The sequence below is a fragment of the Vulpes vulpes genome, chromosome 10 (genome assembly GCF_048418805.1).
Source record: "Vulpes vulpes isolate BD-2025 chromosome 10, VulVul3, whole genome shotgun sequence".
Lineage (NCBI taxonomy): Eukaryota > Metazoa > Chordata > Mammalia > Carnivora > Canidae > Vulpes > Vulpes vulpes.
The window spans coordinates 28,520,436-28,541,208 of NC_132789.1; the positions used below are offsets into that span (position 1 = coordinate 28,520,436).

General features: G+C 50.2%; 4 protein-coding genes across 6 annotated transcripts in view; 3 read left to right on the forward strand and 1 right to left on the reverse strand.

Annotated features, from left to right (window-relative positions):
• The first annotated feature begins 2,559 nt into the window (after window positions 1–2,559).
• Window positions 2,560–3,068, forward strand: SMIM15 (small integral membrane protein 15). The gene has a single exon (XM_025982744.2). The coding sequence runs from the start codon at window positions 2,710–2,712 to the stop codon at window positions 2,932–2,934; it is 225 nt and encodes a 74-aa protein (XP_025838529.1). The 5' UTR covers window positions 2,560–2,709; the 3' UTR covers window positions 2,935–3,068.
• Window positions 3,069–5,937: 2,869 nt separating this feature from the next.
• On the forward strand, window positions 5,938–6,266 carry LOC112907462 (small nuclear ribonucleoprotein G). Its single transcript, XM_025982690.2, has one exon. It carries the CDS (start codon window positions 5,955–5,957, stop codon window positions 6,183–6,185), a length of 231 nt encoding a protein of 76 aa, XP_025838475.1. The 5' UTR covers window positions 5,938–5,954; the 3' UTR covers window positions 6,186–6,266.
• A 3,681-nt stretch (window positions 6,267–9,947) lies between these two features.
• Window positions 9,948–20,773, forward strand: part of GGT1 (gamma-glutamyltransferase 1) — a 35,701-nt gene continuing 24,875 nt past the window's right edge. Inside the window, exons 1-2 of one of the 2 annotated variants that reach the window (XM_072723385.1) lie at window positions 9,948–10,154; window positions 10,910–11,714. The gene's annotated coding sequence lies outside the window, so the exon portion shown is untranslated. Of the gene's footprint in view, window positions 10,155–10,909; window positions 11,715–15,980; window positions 16,126–20,773 lie in introns of those variants that run through there. The other variant, XM_072723384.1, reaches the window with a different exon arrangement.
• LRRC75B (leucine rich repeat containing 75B) lies at window positions 13,443–20,026 on the reverse strand. Of its 2 annotated transcripts, XM_072723390.1 has the most exons (4): window positions 19,817–20,026; window positions 17,168–17,296; window positions 15,591–15,706; window positions 13,443–14,206 (listed from the first exon to the last, which is right to left on the reverse strand). In XM_072723390.1, the coding sequence occupies exons 1-4, from the start codon at window positions 19,991–19,993 to the stop codon at window positions 13,681–13,683; spliced, it is 948 nt and encodes a 315-aa protein (XP_072579491.1). In that variant the 5' UTR covers window positions 19,994–20,026; the 3' UTR covers window positions 13,443–13,680. The 2 variants fall into 2 exon arrangements, with proteins under 2 accessions (XP_072579491.1, XP_072579492.1); XM_072723391.1 differs by lacking the exon at window positions 17,168–17,296.

Consider the following 20,773-nt stretch of genomic DNA (forward strand, 5'->3'; position numbering starts at 1 on the left):
ACTTTTTTAAACAAAATTAAAGAATAATAATAAAAAAATAAGATATCCAGGAAAGTCTTGCCTCATAAATGAGAAATAATTAGCCCTGGACTGAGCACTGATCAGGACCCAATTAACAAAGTATAAAAATAAAAAAAAATTTTTTTAAAGGACTTGAAAGGATCAAACTGTTTTCAATTAGCTGTATCCTAGAACAAAACTCAAAAAGATTTATAGGCAAATAAAAATGCCCGGCACCTTACAAGATAAAATTCTGGCATCTAATCAAAGATTACCAGCATGCAAAGGCAGAAAAGCACAATCAATAATGAGAATAATCAAAGCAGATCTTAAACTGACCCAATTGTTACAGTTAGCAGAGGACATTAAACATTATTTTAACTATTTCATATATTCAAAAAATTAAGGAAGCGGTGCCTGGGTGGCTCGGCGGGCTGAACGTCTGAATCTTGGTTTTGACTCAGGTCATGATTTTAGGGGTGTAAGATTGAGCCCTGCGTTGGGCTCCTTGCTCTCATGAAGTCTGCTTGAGATTCTCTTCCTCTCCCTGCTCCTTCTCCCACTTGTGCATTCTCTTTTTCTCTCTCTAAATGAATAAAATCTTAATTTAAAGAAAAAAGAGGCATGGATGATTTAAAAATATAAGGAGGGAAGGGAGGAGAAAGAAGGAAAAGGAAGAAACTTCAAATTGCACTTATAGCTGGATGAGATTAACAGCAGATTAGATGCTGCTGAAAAAAAAAAAGATTAGTGAGCTTTAAGGCACAACTATAGAAACTACCCAAAATGAAATGTAGAGAAAAAAAAAAAAAAACTACAAAAGAAGAAAACTGAGACAGCTTCAAGTGACCTAATCTATGTGGGGCTAGAGTCCCTGAAGGAGAGGTGATGATAGGGACAGAAAAATTATTTGAAGCATTTGAAGAGATAAATGGCCAAAAACTTTCCAAGCTTGATGAGCAATTATAAGCCCACAGATCCAAGAAGCTAAATGAACTTCAAGTACAAGAAATATGAAGAAAATGATACTAAAGCATATCATAACTCAAAACCAGTGAAGAGAAAACATCTTAAAAAGCAGCTAGAGAAAAAAAAATGTCATCATCAAGGAACAATGTTAAGGATGACATTACTCATTGGAAAGAGTGCAAGCACAAAGATAGTGAAGTAACATCTTTAAAGTACTGACAGAAAAGAAAAAAAACCTGTTAATCTAATATGCAGTACTTGAGAAAAAGCATCTATTAGAAATGAAGGCAAAATAAAGATGTTTTCAGACCTACAAAGGCTGAAAAAAAAATTCATCACCAGGAGGCCTGCTATACAAAATATGTTAAAGGACATCCTTTGGGCATTAGGAAAAGTATACCAGATGGAAATCTATTATCTACACAAAGGAGAGAAGATTGTGTTATGGGGCTTCTAACATATGTAAAAGTAAAATGCATGACAATATTAGCATAAAGACCAAGAGGGGAGAAAGGAAAGTATACTATTATAAAATTCTTACATTAAAGGTGATATATTACTTGAAGGTAGACTGTAATAGATTAAAGATATATCATATAAATCCCAAACAACTCAGAAGTAATAAGAGAAGCCAACACTCAAATGTCCATCAGCTGATAAATGGGTAAACAAAATGGTATATCCACACGATGAGATACTATTTAGCTATAAAAAGAATTACTGGTCCATGCTACAACATGAATGCACTCTGAAAACATGCTAAGAGGAAGAAGCCAGACACAAAGGCCATGTACGATTCCATTTATATGAAATGCTCAGATTAGGCAAATTGGTAGAGACAAAGCAGATTTGTGGTTGCCAGAGACTGGGGAAGGGAGAATAAGGAGTGCCTGCTTGATGGCTATGGGATTTCTTTTACGGGCAAATGAAAACGTTCTGTAATTAGTGAGGATGGTTGCACAACATGGAGAATGTGCTAAACGCCCCTGAATTGTGCACTTTAAAATGGTGGGACGCCTGGCTGTCTCATTGGGTAGAGTGTGCAACTCTTGATCTCTGAGCCCTCTGTTGAGGGTAGAGATTACTTAAAAATAAAATCTAATAAGAAATGGTTAAAATGGGGAATTTTGTATTATATGGATTTTTCCTCAATTAAAAAGTTAAGCCAACAAAAGGAGATTTATGATGGATTCATAAATATTCTAAAAGAAGGCAGAAAAAGGAAGAAAGGAACAAAGAACAGATGGGACAAATAGAAAATAAGTAGCAAGATAATGGGCCATCAATAATGGCCTCTTAAGGGGTCTGAGCCCATGGTCCCAGCTGTGATGTAGGAGAGGTAGGTGGTTTTGCTCCAGTACCCAGCAGAGGCAACCATTTCCAGGCAGACCTGAGGCGTGCTGGAGGCTGAAGGGTGGGTGAACACGGCCCCTGAGGGGCGGTGGCTGGATAGAGTAGAGAAGGAAGAATGAGCAAGCGGGAAAACAAAGGATGGAAGGGACATGCTGATACTAGTGAAGTATCATCAGCTGCAGCTTCAGGAGCCGAGAGCATCTGGTTTGGAGATCTAGTCCAGGGGACACCTTGCGGAAGGAAGATACAGAATTTAAACCTTGTCTCACAAGTGTATGGTAGAGCCAAAGAAGACAAGCAGCCAAGGGTCAACCGAAATTGTAATCGGCTCACTAATAATCTCAGGACAAAGTTGGAGATCACTACTCAAACATAAGACTTAGAAGGATGTTTGCTCTAAATGCTTGGGCTGAGTATGTTGTGGAATGGTCTGCACAGGACCCATATGGCTTCCTTACAACAGTTGTTTTGGCTCTTATTTCATTGTTTCTAGCAAATGCCATGCTGCCCTGGAAATTGGCCAAGATGATTGAGACCAGGGAAAAGGAACAAAAGAAGAAGCAAAAACGTCAAGAAAATATTGCAAAAGCTAAACGACTAAAAAAGAATTGAAAGAATGAACAGGCTCTTACAACCCGAGGAGAATCATTTGGAAAATTACACAGCTTTGGAGGGATCTACTAAGGTTTCTTTTCTGTTTTTTTTTTTTTTTATGACAATAATTTGTAGTAAATAAAGTCTGAGCATATCAAAGAATCATGTTAGTTTTGACTTTTACTGCAGCAACTTTTAGGCTTTGGCACAGAAGTCTATTGATGGTTTTTGTAAATTGACATTCATTATGCTATAAATTCTTTATAACTGACTTAGACATTTGCCATTTTGCAATTTATGTATTGTAATGAAAACATACTGTGGAGGATGACTGTGCATTAGGAACTCTAGTCAAATAATAGCTTAGGTTGAAGTCCTGTCCTGGACAAAGGGAATTAAGAATGTAAAAACCAGAACTATCTTGAGGTGAAAAGTTTGCTTTGGCTTAAAAGGCATATAGTATATTAATGACATCTTTTATCATTGTGGCTTATTTCTTGGAATTGAATCATTTCTGGCTTTCTCAAAGCCAAATATTAACCAATGATTATTTCTGCTCATTTTTTGGCCTTTGAGGTAATTATCAGACATTATGCATTTTTGGAAATCAATTTTATGAAGAATTCTCTTATTAACTATGTAGAACACCACCTGCTGGATATAACAATTTTTGTACTTATGAACACTGCCATTTTTAAGAGGTATCTTGTTGAAAAAAATAGCACCAGGATGTAAAGATTGCAGTAAAAATGTGAACCTTGGGATCCCTGGGTGGCGCAGCGGTTTGGCGCCTGCCTTTGGCCCAGGGCGCGATCCTGGAGACCCAGGATCGAATCGCGCATCGGGCTCCCGGTGCATGGAGCCTGTTTCTCCCTCTGCCTGTGTCTCTGCCTCTCTCTCTCTGTGACTATCATAAATAATAATAAAAAAAAAATAAAAAAAAAAATGTGAACCTTGTGCTACTTTGGAACCAGGTCATTCTTTCTTGTGTTAAGAAATGTTGTTAACAGATGTTGTTGTTGGATGTGGAGAAAGGGGAACCCTCTTATGCTACTGGTGGGAATGCAAACTGGTGCAGCCATTCTGCAAAACAGTATGGATGTTCCTCAAAAAGTTAAAAATAGGGGCACATGGGTGGCTCAGAGGTTGAGCATCTGCCTTCAGCTCAGGTTGTGATCCTGGGGTCCTGGGATCAAGTCTTGCATCAGGCTCCCCGCAGAGAGCCTATTTCTCTCTCTGCCTATGTCTCTGCCTTTCTCTTTGTGTCTCTCATGAACGAATAAATACAATATATATTTTTTAAAGTTAAAAATAAAACAACCTCTGACTATTGTATTATTTACCCAAAGAATACAAAAATACAAATTTGAAGGGGTACTTACCTCCCGATGTTTATAGCAGCATTATCAACAAGAACCAAACTATGGAAAGAGCCCAAATGTCCATCGACTGATGAATGGATAAAGAAGATAGGGTATATATACACAATTGAATATTACTCAGTCATCAAAAAGAATTAAATCTTGCCATTTACAATGATGTGAATGGAGCTAGAGTGTATTATGCTAAGCGAAATAAGTCAGAGCAAGACAGATACCATGTGATTTCACTCATGTGGAATTTAAGAAACAAAACAGATGAACATATGGGAAGGAAAAAAAAACAGAGAGGGAAGCAAACCATAAGAGACTCTTAATGATACAGAATAAACTAGGGGTTGTAGAGGAAGGTGGGTGGAAGATGGGCTAAATGGGTGATGGGTATTAAGGAGAGCAAAGGTTATGATGAACACTGGGTAATATATGTAAATGATGAATCACTAAATTCTACTGAAACCACTACACTAATGTTAACTAACTAGGGGCAGCCCCGGTGGCGCAGCAGTTTAGCGCAGCAGTTTAGCGCTGCCTGCAGCCCAGGGTGTAATCCTGGAGACCCAGGATCGAGTCCCACGTCGGGCTCCCTGCATGGAGCCCGCTTCTCTCTCTGCCTCTCTCTCTCTCTGAATGAATAAATAAATAAATCTAAAGAAAAAAAATTAACTAACTAGAATTAAATAAAAAATTAAATAAAAAAGCAGGACCCAACTACATACTACCAGTAAACACACTTTATTTTTTAAAATATTTTATTTATTTATTTGAGAAAGGAAGAGGGGAGGAGAGCACAGAGGGAGAGGGTGAGGGAGAAGCAGATGCCCTGCTGAGCAGAGAGCCCTGTGTGGACTCAGTCCCAGGACCCTGAGATCATGACCTAAGCCAAAGGCAAACTCTTAACCTCCTGAGCCACCCAGTCACCCAAGAAACACACTTTTTTAAAAAAATATATATTTTATTTATTTCTTAGAGACACACACAGAAAGAGAGGCCAAGACACAGGCAGAGGGAGAAGCAGGCCCCATGCAGGGAGCCTGACATGGGACTCGATCCTGGGTCTCCAGGATCAGGCCCTGGGCTGAAGGCGGCACTAAACCGCTGAGCCAACAGGGCTGCCCAAGAAACACACTTTAAATATAAAGACACAGGGATCCCGGGGTGGCGCAGCGGTTTGGCGCCTGCCTTTGGCCCAGGGTGCGATCCTGGAGACCCGGGATCGAATCCCACGTCGGGCTCCCGGTGCATGGGCCTGCTTCTCCCTCTGCCTGTGTCTCTGGCTCTGTCTCTGCCTGTGTCTCTGGCTCTGTCTCTCCTTCTATCTCTCAAGAATAAATAAATAAAATCTTTAAAAAAGAATAAATATAAAGACACAAATAGGTTAAAAGTAAAAGGGTGGAAAAAGATAATACCATTGCTAACAACTAATCAAAAGAAAGCTAGAGTAGCTCTAGCTACGTTAATATTAGACAAGTAGGTTTCAGAGCAAGAAGTCTTGCCAAGGACTTGCCAATGATAATGGTCATTTCCTAATGATGACAGAGTCAGTTATTCATGGAGCCATAAAAATCTTAAACATTTATGCATCTAATAAAAAGCTTCAAAATACCTGATGCAAAAAATGCAACAAAAAATAGACAAATCGGAGCTCGCCGAGTCGGCGCCATGAGCAAGGCTCACCCTCCCGAGTTGAAAAAATTTATGGACAAGAAATTATCATTGAAATTAAATGGTGGCAGACATGTCCAAGGAATATTGCGAGGGTTCGATCCGTTCATGAATCTTGTGATAGATGAATGTGTGGAGATGGCAACTAGCGGGCAACAGAACAATATTGGAATGGTGGTAATACGAGGAAATAGCATCATCATGTTAGAAGCCTTGGAACGAGTATAAACAATGGATGTGTTCATCAGAAGAAGAAAACTGCTTCCACATGTCCCCTGTCCATAGTACCTGTTTTACTACAATATAAAAATAAAAAAAAAATAGACAAATCTAATTACAGTCAGAGGTTTCAGTTCCCCTCTCAATAATCAATAGCTCAAGTAGACAGAAAGTCAGCAGGGTATAGTAGTCAACTTTATTTTGATTAACACTTAATAGAACCACTCAACAACAGCAAAAATTCTTCTCAAGTACACATTCTTCTCAAGCACACACAGAACATTTACCAAAATTCAAAAGGCTTCAAAGCCATACTAACTATGTTGTCTGACCACAAATAAATTAAATTAAATTAGAAGTCATTAGCAGAAAGATCCTTGGAAAATCTCTAAATATTTGGAAACACAATAACATAACACACTTCTAAGTAACCCATGGATCAAAGAAGAAGCCAAAAGAGAAATTAGTTGTTTGAACTTTTACTTTATTTATTTATTTATTTATTTATTTATTTATTTATTTATTTATTTATTTTCAGGATTTTATTTACTTGAGAGAGTGTGGGTTTGTGCTCCACCAAGAGCGGGCAGAGGGGGAGGGACAGAGGGAAAGGGAGAAGCAGGCTCCCTTAGCCGACTGAGCCACCCAGGCACCCCTGTATTGTATTTTTAAATAATCCTTCATTGTAGTACAACTGAAATAAAAGTGGACATAATAATTGTTACAATTTATTTTATTTTATTTTTTTAAAGATTTTATTTATTCACTCATGAGAGACAGAGAGAGAGAGAGAAAGAGATAGGCAAAGACACAGGCAGAGGGAGAATCAAGCTCCACGCAGGGAGCCCGACACGGGACTCGACACGGGACTCGATCCCTGGACTCAAGAATTATGCTCTAGGCTGAAGGCAGGCACTTAACCACTGAGCCACCCAGGGATCCCCACAATTTATTTTTTTATGTTTATTTTATTTTAATTTGTTAGAGTGGGCACATGTGCCTGCGTGCCTATGCATGTGGGAGGAGGGGCAGAAGGAGAGAATCTGTAAGTGCATTCCTGGCTCAGTGCACAGCCCAAAGGGGCCTCCATCTCAGTTTCATGACCCTTTTCATGATCATGAGATCATGACCTAAGTGGAAGAAACTAAGAATCAGAAGCTTAACCTACTAAGCCACCCAGGTGCCCCAACAAGTGTTACAATTTAAAATGTACAATATGGTGACATTTTGACTTTCATGAAACCACCACCACCACAATCAAGACAGTAAAGATACCTGTCATTTCCAAAAATTTCCTTGTACCCCTTGATAATGCCTCCTTTCTGCCCCTCCCTGCCCACTCCCTTCCAAACAGAAAGGACTTTGACCTGCTTGCTGCCCCTATAGATTAGTTTGCATTTTCTAGATGTGTTTTTTTAAAGTTCATTTATTTATTTATTCTTTTAGTAATCTCTACACTGATGTGGGGCTTGAACTCACGACCCTGAGATCAAGTGTCACGTTCTTCTTACTGACAGCCAGGCACCCCTACGGTTTTAGATATATGCAAAAATATGGGATGTATTCTTTTATATTTCTTTCACTCAGCGTAATTATTTTGAGACTCCCACGATGTTGGATATATCGATTCCTCTTAATTGTTGAGTTGTATTTTTTTTTTTTTTTAAGTGTTTGGATGACTTTTGACTTGCAAACTGATCTAGATGTTTTGTTTTCATGGAACATCATTTTTTTTTTTTTTTTTTTTTTTTTTTTTTTTTTTTTTTATGATAGTCACAGAGAGAGAGAGAGAGAGGGGCAGAGACACAGGCAGAGGGAGAAGGCAGGCTCCATGCACCGGGAGCCTGATGTGGGATTCGATCCGGGGTCTCCAGGATCGCGCCCTGGGCCAAAGGCCGGCGCCAAACCGCTGCACCACCCAGGGATCCCTGTTGAGTTGTATTTTATTGGATGGATGTACCACCATTTGTGGACATTTGGGTTGTTTCCACTTTTTAGCTATTACAAATAAAGCTGCTATGAATAGTCATATACAAGGTCTTGCATGAACATATATTTCATTTTCTCTGGGGTAGTAGCATCTCACTATGGTTTTCTTTTCTTGTAATATCTTTCTTTGCCTGCATGGTTTTGCTTATCAGGGTAATTCTGGTCCCATAAAATGAGTTATTTCCTTCTCTTTAATTTTTTTGGAAGAGTTTGTGGAGAATTGATACTATTTCTTCCTTAAATATTTAGTAAAATTCCTCAGTGAAGGCAAACAGACCTGAAATTTTCTTTGTAGAGAGTTTTCAACTACAATTCCAGTTTCTCTAATAGATATAGGACTATTTGGGCAGCCCTGGTGGCTTAGAGGTTTAGTACCACCTTCAGGCCAGGGCGTGATCCTGGGGCCCCAGAATCGAGTCCCACGTCGGGGTCCCTGTGTGGAGCCTGCTTCTCCCTCTGCCTGTGTCTCTGCCTCTCTCTCTCTCTCATGAATAAATAAATAAAATCTTTTTAAAAAATAGATATAGGACTATTCAGGTTAGTTACTTCTTAAATATTCATGTCTCTCATGAATAAGTAAATAAAATCTTTTAAAAAAATAGATATAGGACTATTCAGGTTAGTTCTTAAATATTGGTATTTCGGATCTTTTAAGGAATTTGTCCATTTCATCTAAGTTGTTCAATTTGTTGGCACAAAATTTTTCATGATATTCCCTTTCAATATCTGTGGAATCTGTAGTAGTCACCCCTCTCATTTCTGAGATTGGTAATTGTGTCTTTTTTTCTTTCTTTCTTCTTTCCTGATCAGTCTGGCTAGAAGTTTATCAATTTTATCATCTTGATTTTCTCTATGATTTTCTGTTTTCTATTTCATTGATATCCACTTTGATCTTTATTTCCTTCTTTCTGCTTACTTTAGGTTTCATTGGCTCTTCTTTTTCTAGATCCTTTTTTTTAATTAATTTTTTTTTTTGGATAATCTCTATACTTGACATAAGGCTTGAACTCACAACCCCAAGATCAAGAGTCACATGCTCCACTAACTGAGCCAGCCAGGAGCCCCTTTTTCTAGATTCTTAAGTGAATTTTCTTGTCTGGTATTAATATAGCTTGAGATCATTGATCTGAGACCTTTTTTTTTTTTTCTTAAATAGATGTTTACTGCTATAAGTGTACCCCCCCCAAGTTCTATTTTAGTGGCATCCTATAAATTCTGATATGTTGTGTTTCCATTTAAAAGTCAGTCCAAGGGTGCCCAGGTGCTCAGTCTATTAAGCATCTGCCTTTGGCTCAGATCATGATCCTGGGGTCCTGGGATCGAGCCCTGCGACAAGCGACCTGCTCAGTGTGGAGCCTGCTTATCCCTCTCTCTGCCCCTACTTCTGTCTCATGCTCTCTCTCTGTCTCAAATAAATAAATAAATAAAATCTTAAGATACAATACAATTTTGGGGGCACCTGGGTAGCTGTTAGTTAAGTGCCAGACTCCTGATTTTGGCTCAGGTCATGATCTCAGGGTCATGAGATTGAGCCCTGCATCAATCTCCATGCTCAGTGTGGAGTCTGCTTGAGATTTTCTCTCTCTCTCTCCCTCTGCCCCTCCCCCTGCTCATGCATGCTCTCGCTCTCTAAAGATAAATATATATTTTTTAAAGATAAAAACACAATATAATTTTTAAAAATTAAAACTGAAGTATACAGTTGGGAAAGGAAATACTGGTTTTCACTGATGATTTGCAATCATCTCTAAGAGGAAGAAGTGTGTTTTCCTTTTCCTCTAGAACCTAGAGAAAAACCTCTGTGCTGGGTTGATATCAACCACTTGGATCAGCTGCATGAGATTTTGGATTTTCAAGACAAAGACTCAGCAGAGGCTGACATTTGCTGTAGATTCATATGGAAAGCACCTTATCTGGACTCAAATATTTTCCCTTCTGGGCAGTAAAGAAGTTCCCAAGCATTGGTCACAGAGGTCCTGTGGATCACAGGTATCTTTCCTACATGTTTCCCTCCAATGCTCTGAACATCCTGGCAAAGCATGTTTAAGCTTGAGGAGGCTGATGCCCAGAGAGGTGAAAGTACCAACACAGGCTCCTTCAGGCGGCCATGGTCTCTCGACAGTCCTGTACTGGGCCGTTTGGTGTGTTATGTGCAAAACTACCTGTTTGATGCCACACCGCTATCTCTGAAGAACCGTCCTTCCCATGATAAGCCTTCCTCTGAGGGCTGATACCCACGGTCCACGTGTCCATATCAGGGCCGGTCTGTCTGCTACCTTCGTTTCCCCTCTGAGCAGTTGTCCCACTCAGACTGTCAGAAGTGGGCATCAATCCCGCACCCTAAGTACAGGGCTGGGCTTCATTCAGGCTGCTGAGTGCTTTTGAACCCACTCCCCATCTGTCCCTTTCAATCGTGGAAGAGGGCAAAGCCTAGGGAGCTCACTGCTCCCCTCTGCACCCATTTTGCACACAAAGAAATAGGCCCAGGGAGGTCCGGATTGGTCTTGTGCTAGGGCGAGTGTGGCTGAGGGTCTCTTCAGGTGCAGGACACCTGCCATCAAAGCAGGTCTGCTATGTCAAATGGTGTCTCCGGCGGGGGCTTGCTCAAGAATTCCCATGAACCCTCAGCAACCCCACTTCGCCCCCAACCCGGGATGGCTGTGGGACAGGCGGCATCAGGCTGGCGTTAGCATCACAGACAACCCAGGCCTCCTGGCTCACATCCTGGCTTCTCTCATTTCTAGCTCTACCTTGGACAGATCACTTGACCTCTCCCTGTCTCAGTTCACTCACCTATAAGTGCGAAGAGAATTAAAGGAATGTAAGGCCATCTGCACAGTACCTGGCCCACGGAAAGCTACAGAAGTGCTCTCTAAATAAATAAATGGCTTCAGCTCTGCTGAGTCCTGGAGGTTTGGGCTCCTGCCATTCCCATCCAGGGAGCCCTGGGTGGAGGCTCCACTGACGCTGAAGAGTGTGCCTGCCCTGTGCCCTCCCACACAGCAGGCACTTTCCAGACCGTGTCATGCTCTCTCCAGCAGGACAAGGGGAGGCTTGGTGTACCTAGTTCCCAAGATGAAGGAACAGACTCCAAGAGGACACCACCAGTGGGCGACAGGGCCAGGACTGAGCTGAGCCTATCTGCCTCCAAGACTAGGCCTGGGCAAGGCCTATCTGTTGCCTCTGGGGTCTGGAACTCAGGCTGGAGCCTGCCTGGTGGGGGCTCTCTGCCCCCCAAGCTTCACAAGGCACAAGCCCCCTCCTCCTGGAGTGTCTCTGCTGATAGAGTAGCCTCGCTGATGGCCATGAGGCCCCTGGCGTGAGGGCTCGTGAAGGGGATGTGACACCTGCCTGGCAACAAGGCCAACCCTCTTCTCTTGAGCTGTTTTATGTTCGAGCTCAGCTATTGCATCGCGTGCCTCCGTCTGAGAGGCGGGGAGATTGAGACCAGCTGCTGCTGCCTGAATTCTCCCAGAGCTCGCCTGGTGACACCCCGCTCAGGTCGTCACACCATCCTGGTAGGAATCTCTCCCAGCAGCGGCATTCAAGGTTTGTGGGCTGGATTTGGGCCAGTGGTGGGCAGGGAGTGAGGGGAGCAGGAGGGCAGGGAGGACAGCGAGCTCGGCATTTCTCCAGCAAGGAATCATAAAACACGGCTGCCTGCCTGTGGCGGACTTAACAGCCTGCCCAGGGCAAGGCCAGCTTCCCCATCTTTCTCTTCCCTTCTGGCCCTTTTCATCTCCCACCCTGCTCTACCTTGCTCCGGGGAGCCTGAGCCCCTTGTTCCAGAGCCAGGGCACCGGAGATACTTCTGTGGCTCCCAGGCCAATGGGCAGGCCCATGTCTTTAAAACAAGGAGGACTGAGAGGGCCAGGACCCCAGGATGGAGGGTTGAGAGCTGGAAGGGACTCTGGAGAGCCAGCCTTAACATAGAGGAAAAAGGAGAGACCCAAGGCCAGGAGAGAGGAGGCCCTGGCCAGGTCCCAACAGCGAGTCAGGAGCAGAGCTGGGCTGAACCTGGTGTAATTCACACCCTTCCCACCACCTCCGGATAAGGGTTCTTCCAAAAGCAGCCAGGCTGGCAGGGGCCTGTCCTCGGGTGGCGGGTGTGGGGGTGGAGGGGCAGGCAGCAGCAGAGAGGGAGCTCCTTTTCCTCCCCACCTCCTGCCTGCTCCTGGAACCCAGCACCGTGCCGTCCTCACCCTTCTTGGCCATCTCCTTTCTGGCCCAAGAGGCTCTTATGCATCTGGCTGGCCTAGAATCATTGCTGACTCATGGTCCCGACTATGGAGGAAGGTCAGCTGGTGGGCCTGGGTATGTAGGCCCAGGGGAGTGCCCCACCTTCTCTTTGGCCCTTGGAGCTTCTCTCTGCCATCAGGTCTCTCCTTATCCATGAGCATCACCACTGCCCTAGACCTGACCTGGAAGACTTTAGCTGCTGGCTTCCCCATTCTGAGCCTCAGTTTCCCCCCTGGACATCTTTAAATTCCTTCATTGTCTTTCTTTGCTCTGACTGACTCCTAGTTGGGCTGTACTCCAGGTCTTCACACATGGCTGAGCAGGTAACCATGGCTTTAGGCTTCTGATCTGGAGCCTGCCCTGATGGTCCTTGAGGAGACAGAAGATAGCCCCTTGCTGGGAGCCGACTGCCCCTGGGTCAGTGCTCGGAATGCTCCACTCCCAGCTCCCACTGCTGATGTGTCCATCTCTACCTCCTGCATGCTTTCTGGGGGTCCCCCAGAGGAATGACTGTGCACATGGGTCGTCAGGGCCTGGAGGGAACACATAAGCTCTTTGTTTCTGGTCTGAGGTGTCTCCTAACCCCGTGGAGTTGCCCACTAAGTACAGGGGGATGGGTCCTGGTGGGGGAGGGGGGGGTGCTGCACCTGCCCTTTGTGGCCTCCTGTCAGCACAGTCTTATCCCCAGCCCAAGGGGTCCTGGTGGGGAAGTCAGCATCCTGGGCTCAGGCCCAAGCTTGCTGTGGGGCTCCATTCTGAGCTTTGCCCCTCTGTAGCCTCCCAACCTGCTCCACTCCAAGCCCCACCCAGCTGTTAAGGTCAGGTCCTTGGAGGCCTCCTCTAAGCCCCTGCCCACAGATAGACCCGACCCTGCACCATGGGGTCTGCCCAGGCAGCACCGGCAGGAAGTCAGTGTGAGCTTGGTCCCTCCCTTTCAGGTGGGCAGCACCCCCGAACCTTTGGCTGCCCCTTCTCCCCACCCCAGAAGCAGGGCTGGCGCTCAGCGGCCCTGAGGTCCGCAGTGTAGAAAGGCTGAAGCAGAGGGGGCATCACCATTTACTGCGGGTGCTGGGCCCTCCCTCCCTGCTGGGAGAAGCCTCACACTTGATCCTGGGCTGACTGGCTGGCCTTTGGTGAAGCCAGTCTCCTTCCATCCCCTTCATTCCAGGCTGAGCATTTACACCGGATCTCTGGGGTCCTGGAAGGCCTCCGTCATCCTCCATCCCACGTGCCTAAGAGTGTTGGCACTCAGGTAGGAGCCAGGGTGGGTGGCAGGTCACCTCGTGCAGCAGGCCTGGGACTCAGACCCTGGCCCAGCAGCCGCCGAGCCCCAGGTGGAGGCTGTGGAGGTGGCTTCAGCCATGCCACCCTCAGACTCAAGGTCCAGGCCCTCATAGATGGTGGGGAGTGAAGTGTGTTGGCTCAGCCGCCGGCGCAAGCCAACCAGCAGGGGTTGGGGCAAGGAGGCTACATCCACATTGTTGCCCAGGTCCACCCAGGCCAGCGCAGGAAACTTGGTGGGGTCCTTGACAGCCTCAGTGAGCTCACGGGCACTGGCCCTCGTCAGCCTATTGCCGTTGAGCAGGAGTTGGGTGAGGCGGGGCAGTGTCCAGAGGCTGGGCAGCAGCAGGCGCAACAGCTCGTCACTCAGCCCTGTGAAGCTCAGGTCCAGCACCGTGAGCCCAGCTCCCTGGCTTCCCAAGTAGCGCATGATATGCTGCACATCACGCGCCGACAGCCGAATCCCTGAGAGGTTCACGGTCTCCCCGGTCAGCTGTGTCATCTGGAGGCTGCTCTTGAGGCTGTGGGAGGGTTGCAGGCGAGGATGGACTGAGCCAGCATCCATGGCCCAGGCAGGCCCCACCAGCTGCAGTCAGTCACCCGTCGGGGCAGCCCACAGTGGTGGCAGGACCTGGGCCCTACTGTCAGGCCATACTGGGATCAAACTGCTACTTCCTACACGGGTGGCCTTGGTCAATTCTTGGAACCTTTCTGAGCCTCAGTTTCTCCTTTGGTGAAAAGGAGACTTGGCTGATACGAAGAATAAAGATACATGTGTTAAGGTTTCTTGAGCCACTATTATAAAACCTTACTGCGTGCCTACGTTGTCACTCTTATTATATCTAGAGTAAGAATGATCTCATTCTGCAGAGGAGCAAATGATGCTCAGAGAGGTAACAGGACTCTTCCATGGTCACATACTACTAAGAGAGAGAAGCCAGGTCTTCAAATTGAGGTACTCTAACTGCTGAGCCCACATCTTTTCCCCCATGTCTCCTCCAAAGTCCACCTTTTGTGGGTACAGACAGATGTTCCTATGGGGGTGACAGGGTATCAGGGTAGTCCCCCTGGCCTTGGGGGCTAGAGGAGCAAGAGGGGAGGAGTAAGAGGGGATGTGTTGGGACGTGTGGGCGTGGGCTGTTGGGAGGTGAAGGGGCCCCTATGTTCTAAGCTGGAAAGAAAGTTTAGAGACTGAGAAGCGTCCTCCACCACCCCTGGAACTGCCCTCTAGGTCTCTACTGTCGTTTGAACATGGCCTACTATGCAGTTAGGCAGAGGGACCACTGCTAGGGAGGGAACAACCCCATGGGCTCTGGGCTCATCGTGAACCACCGGGCTCAGGGAATAGGGAAGCAAGCAGGGGAGAGCACCGGGGCTGTGGTTCCAGGTCCCTGGACCTGGTGTCCACAGCAAGTCCCTAGGCTGAGTCTGGCCACAGAGCTGTGATGGAGTGACTGGGAAGGGAACCCCACAGCAGAGTAGGTCTCAGGCTGGTGGTGGAGGCCTTGGCTTCAGGCAGCCTAGCAAGGCTTTTTAAAGAGCTCTAGGAAAATCAGGGCAGGGTGTGGCCTTGGGCAAGCCACTTGGCCTCTCCCCACCTTGGTTTCCTTTCCTATAAAATTGGAATCATGACCCAGAATCTGTCTCCCTCACAGCCTATTGTGAGGATTCAGGGGTCGGGGCCAGGCCCTGTGACAGGCCAGGGATTGAGGGGTGATGGAAGCAGGTCACAGAGAGGGTGCAGCTTGGTTTGGGGAGCATTCCAGAGCTGTGATGCAGACAAGAGTGAGGGGCTCACAGGGTACGGTTTCAGGCACCAGCCTCTTGCTGAGCTGCCTCTCCAAGTCCGCCTAGGAAGGGACCCTAAGGGGCCATGAGGTGGGGCTATGGCTAGGCTCCCCTTACCAGCTCGGGGTCTTCCTCCGGGGCAGGCTGGATCCTCGCTGCCGCTTGGAGTGAGGGGTGAGATGGTAGATGAGCTGCCGGCAGATCTTATCCGAGGACTTCCAGAGCTCATAGTCCTGTTGAGGGGAAGCGTTGTCAGGGTAAGGCTGAGCCCCTCCCATCCCCCTCGGGGCCTTGGGGATCCAAGTGTGTGCCCCAGCACATGATTCATCATGGATCACTGAGCTGACCACTGGCCTCCCCCTCCCACCCCCCACCCTGGCTGGAGCCTGGCACACAGCCAGGGGAGGCTGCCACTGGGAACTGGACAGGCTGGTCTGAAGCCCGCGGTGCCCGGCGGGAGGAAGCCTAGACAATGGGCCCTTGTTCCCTGTCCTCAGGCCCAAGGCCAGTGTCTCGAGGCTATCAGCCGGCTCCCTGCCCACCCTCAACGCTCCCCGCTCCCCGGCAACTCGCCACAGGGGGAGGCAGAACCAGGCCCCTCCAGGGGGCCCTGCTCCACTGACGCCACCCCCAGGGAATAGGAACAAGCCAGGTCAGCATGCTCTTCTTCCTCTCACTCTCCAAGCTAGACCGTGCCTATGGGGCCTGGGTCTGGGCTGCCAGGGCTGGGAGGGTTAATGTGTTACAGTCCCACCACTTGGCTCTCTCCTGGTCCTAAGTGGGCCCTCAGAGAGACCTAGCGTGGAGGGGGAAAAACAGGGATGCTCTGCTTTCCACAAAGCTGGCACTGAGCACACTCCACTATCCAGCACATTCTTTATCCTGTTCCTCTGTTAACGGTGCGTACACACAGTGGCAGCAAGCCCTGGCAGTCACTGTGTGGCTCGAAGCTAGCCTCAGAATCCTTGTGATGCCTGCTTATAGATGTGGGAGTTCAGAGCTGGCTGGGCCCATAGTGGGCATCCTTGTTTCATACAGAGACCTGTGACTAAGGGATGGAGGCTGGTGGCTGTGTCAGGAGCATAGCACCTTCCATGCTCGTGGCAGGGTATCTGCAGGTGCCACCAAAGCAGGGTTTGGAGCAGATGTGGTGGCTTGGGAGGAGGGGGGATGGAGGCCACAGATGGCAAATTCCAATTCAACATGAGGAGGGATTTGCCTGTGGCTCACACTGCTGTGGGAAGCAGTGCACACTTGTCCCCAGATGTATCCATACAGGATGGGGACATGCGGACAGGGATTCCAGCCTAGGGTGGCTCTCTTCTGGCCCCAGGAACTCAGAGGCTGGGAGCTTGGTTCCATCAGCAGATTTATCAGAACATTCTATGTCCCGCAGTGTCCCTGTATGACTTTCTGCCTGGGTCCCAGGCCCTGGCGCACAGTGCTGGCACTGTGGAAGCAGGTCTACCCAACCCATGACTTTTCAGATGTAGGAAAGCACAGCTCACAGGTGTTCTAGCTGCTTGCCATCCTAATACACTGAAACTGGCATCAGGTCCCAGTGAGGGACATTGACCTGCTTAAAGCCTCGAAGCAAGCCAGATGAACACAAGGCTCCTAGCCTCCAGCCCTGGGTGTTCCTGGTCCCTGTCAGCCGCACTGCCCAGCCTGAGGCCCACGTCTACTGGCCTCACCGTCTTGGGGCACTGCAGGTCCCGGGCCAGGTTCACCAGCAGGTCATGGGAGATGGGGTCCACAAGATTGAGGAAGGCCACATTCCTGTAGAGGATGTCAGTGAGGAGGGTCCCCTCGAGGCCCAGGTCCTGTGCGTGGTGAGGAGAGCTGAGTGAGCCAGGAGTTGGGCTCTCCCGTCTCCAGGTCCCCATCTAAGCCAGACCCTCGCGCCTGTTCCCAGTTCTTGGTCTCCCTCTCTGATGCTTGTTGGAGTCTCTTCCCAGGTGGCAATGGGCCAACTGTCCAGAAGCAAGGGGACCCTTTGGATGAGGAGAGTGTCAGTGCATCAGGGGCTTCAGGGAGATGACAAATAGGTTCCAAAACCCTTAGACTGGTTCCCTGGAGGCAAAATATGGTACTATGACACCTGTTACCTCTGGGGTTGGGCTTGTCTGGAGGGTTCTTTGGGGGTTCCACTGAGGACCCCCAAATGCTGCCACCCTCCCACATTCCCTTGGGGCCCTTTGCCTCTTCCATCTATTCCCAAGCTCTCTAGACTTCTGGTCACCGTCTGTTTGCTGACAGGTCCAGGCCCCATTTGTGGGACTGGACCTCTCTCTCAGCTCAGATGTCCCAAAGGCAGCTTAGACTGGGTGTGTTCACCTCCTGACCTGAAGCTGGCCTCACTTCTTGTGCCCCAGCTCAGTAAAGGGCATCACTGTCCCCATCTTCCCAGCACTCAAGTGAGAGCTCAGAACCACCCGGCACTCTTCCCTCTCCCATCTCTGCCCAGTTCACCCTCCCCACTGGCCCAAGAGGTTCAGGCCTCTCTCCCTAACAACCTCCTCCTGGGCCTCTCAGCCTCCCAACACCCATCTCATCCTACCCTTGGGCTGCCAGAGCCAGCTCCAGGAAACACGCACCTAAGCTTGATCCTTAACCCCTTTACTGGAAACCAAATGGCTCTCATTGTGCAACACTAGAGACTCATGCTCGGCCTGACATTCCCACCCTCCCCAGCCCACTGGCCACGTTGTCCAGCCTCCATGTCTTCCACCCCTCAGAGACCTCACCATTGGGTCCCTGGCCTACCCTGGCCTTCCTGCCTTCAGTCCTTGGGCTTCTCCTCCCATTACTCCCATAGGCCTGGTGTGGTATTGAACATCCTTTTAGAGTGCCCATTTAGAGTATATACTGACAAGCTGATGGGGCAGGCACAGCCAGGGGGGGCCTCCAGACCCCTGGGCCCTCCTCAAGCCAGAGAGTGACACGATCTGTGCTTAAAGACCCTGTGCACAGGCAGACAGGCCAGGTGGGAATGCCCAAGGGCCATAACTGTGGAGTCCTTGTGGATTGTGGGGCAGGGTAGCCCCCTCTTTGGCTGGGAATTCTGGCCTCTGAGACACAAGGGGGCAACATCACTGCTTTCCCAGTTAAAAAAAAAAAAATGTCCTGCTGGTGCTTTGGTTCCAGATACCATTCTAGACAAAGATCTGTGCCTCTGGATGGTCTAGCTGATTCGGTGCTGCTTTGCTGTTTGCGTTTTAAACACCATTCAAGTTACAAATGCCAGCTAGGGAGGATCCAGAAGAGAGGGCTAGCCGGTGAGCCTGGGCTGACCCAGACAGGGCCCCAGACACACAGCCAACCTTCTGCTGGTGCGGACAGCTCCTCTTAAAGGGCCAGCCCCACCTTTCCAGCTGGCGAAGCTCAGAGAAAGGAAGCCCAGCACAGCAGGGAGTGGGCTGGGAGGCCAGGGGTTGGGCTCTGGCCTTGGCTGCCCCCCTAATTTTCTTTGTGGCTGGAGGCTCACCACTGTTGTCCAAGCCTCAGTTTCCCTTCTCTAATCATCCACCTGCAGGCCAAACACCTGCATGGCTGATTCAGATTCCAGGACGGGGCAGGTTGTGGTGGCAGCTGCTTCGGGGGGTGGGGACACTGCCAGAAAGGGAAGTGGCTTGCCCGGTGGCGATGCTGGGACCAGAACCCATGTCTCCCGGGGGCACCCCAGGCTGGCTCAGGTACCTGGTGTGTGTGGGACCAGAGGCACAATCCCCCCCACCCCAATCCAGACGTGCTGCTGTGGTGTACAGATGCCAGGTGTATGTACCAAACAGGGGTGATCTGCCTGTTAGGAGGATGGGTGATGTGAGTTGTAGCTCTGTCTGGGCTGCCGTAGTGTCATGGTGAGGTTGGGCAGGCTGACCAGCTGCGGGTCCCCGCCTCCCTTCACCCCAAGGAGAGAGGAGCTGTCCTCCTCCCCTGCCCCTCAGCACAAGATGTCACCCCCTCTCACCCCTCCCTTGCCGCTCCTCCCAGCTCTACTCTTCTCCTGCCGAGGCCTGAATCTGGGTTCTTGGCTCCAAGCTTGGGGCACCTTCAACACACACAGACTGACCCACCGTCCGGCGCCTCCTCCGCATCACAGCCCCCGCGCCCCGCAGCCTCAGCGGCCTCCACTCCAGCCGACGGCCTCCCCTCCCTCGCGCCCCCGCCCCGACGAGACCCCTCAGCCCGCGGACCCCCCCGCGGACCCGCCCGCGCCCCGGGCCAGCTGCGCGCCCCCCCACCCCCGGCCCGTCCAGGCCCTCCCCCTCCCCCTCCCCCCGCCCCCCCGGCCCCGGCCCCCGCCCCCGCCCCCGCCCCCGCCGGCCCGCTCCTTCTCTCGCCTGGCGCAGGAGGCGCAGCAGCTGCCGGGCGCGCTCGGGCCGCCGCTCGCGGAGCGTCGCCTGGATCTCGCGGAGCCAGCGCACCCGGCGCTCATAGGGCGCGGGCCCGCACCCCGCCGCCGCCCCGGCTTCCGAGCCCGCCTCGGCCCCGCTCCGCCGGCCCAGCCGCGCCCCCATGGCCGCCCGCCGCGGGCGCCGAGCCCGAGGGAGTCCCGGCCGTGTGCGCCCCGCCCCCGGCCCCGCCCCGCCCCGGCTGCACCGCGGGGACCCGGGGGGCCCTGCCGCTTCGGGAGCGCTCGCTGCGAGCCCCCGCCCCCCGCGGCCTCGCCCGCCGCCTCGCCCCCCGCCCCCCGCCCCCCGCGGCCTCGCCCGCCGCCTCGCCCCCCGCCCCCCGCCGCCTCGCCCCCCGCGGCCTCGCCCGCCGCCTCGCCCCCCGCCCCCCGCGGCCTCGCCCGCGGCCTCGCCCCCCGCCCCCCGCCGCCTCGCCCCCCGCCCCCCGCCGCCTCGCCCCCCGCCCCCCGCGGCCTCACCCGCCGCCCCCCGCCCCCCGCGGCCTCGCCCCCCGCCCCCCGCGGCCTCGCCCCCCGCCCCCCGCGGCCTCGCCCGCCGCCCCCCGCGGCCGCGCCCGCCCGGGCTCCGGGGCTCCGTCCGGAGCGGGGCCTGGAGACGCGGAGGGAGGGCAGCCGGCGGGGTTTGCTGGTGCTGCGAGCGCTGGATCGGAATCCGGGGGGACTGTGCCGTCCCCTGCTCAGGGACTCCCCAGGCAGTGGGCGACCGCAGTAGCTGGCCTGCCCACCTGCATACGCATTCCTGCTCGCCAAATACTTACTGCGCCTCCGGCCTGACTGGGGACAGGGCTGGGCAGGCTAGGTGGTGTGCCCTTCCTCTGACCCAGGCCTGGGAGATTTGGGGGATGAAGAGTGCCGGTTACGCGGTTACCCGTAGGGCCAGCTCAGA

Bases quoted from the DNA above. Each gene is read 5' to 3' on its own strand.
- LRRC75B (XM_072723390.1), bottom strand. From the start codon at position 19,993: ATGGGGGCGCGGCTGGGCCGGCGGAGCGGGGCCGAGGCGGGCTCGGAA. The intron at 17,297-19,816 runs GCGAGAGAAGGA...CACCACGCACAG, and splicing joins TGCTGCGCCTCCTGCGCCAG to GACCTGGGCCTCGAGGGGAC. The intron at 15,707-17,167 runs GTGAGGCCAGTA...TCCCCTCAACAG, and splicing joins ACCTGCAGTGCCCCAAGACG to GACTATGAGCTCTGGAAGTC.
- SMIM15 (XM_025982744.2), top strand. From the start codon at position 2,710: ATGTTTGCTCTAAATGCTTGGGCTGAGTATGTTGTGGAATGGTCTGCA.
- LOC112907462 (XM_025982690.2), top strand. From the start codon at position 5,955: ATGAGCAAGGCTCACCCTCCCGAGTTGAAAAAATTTATGGACAAGAAA.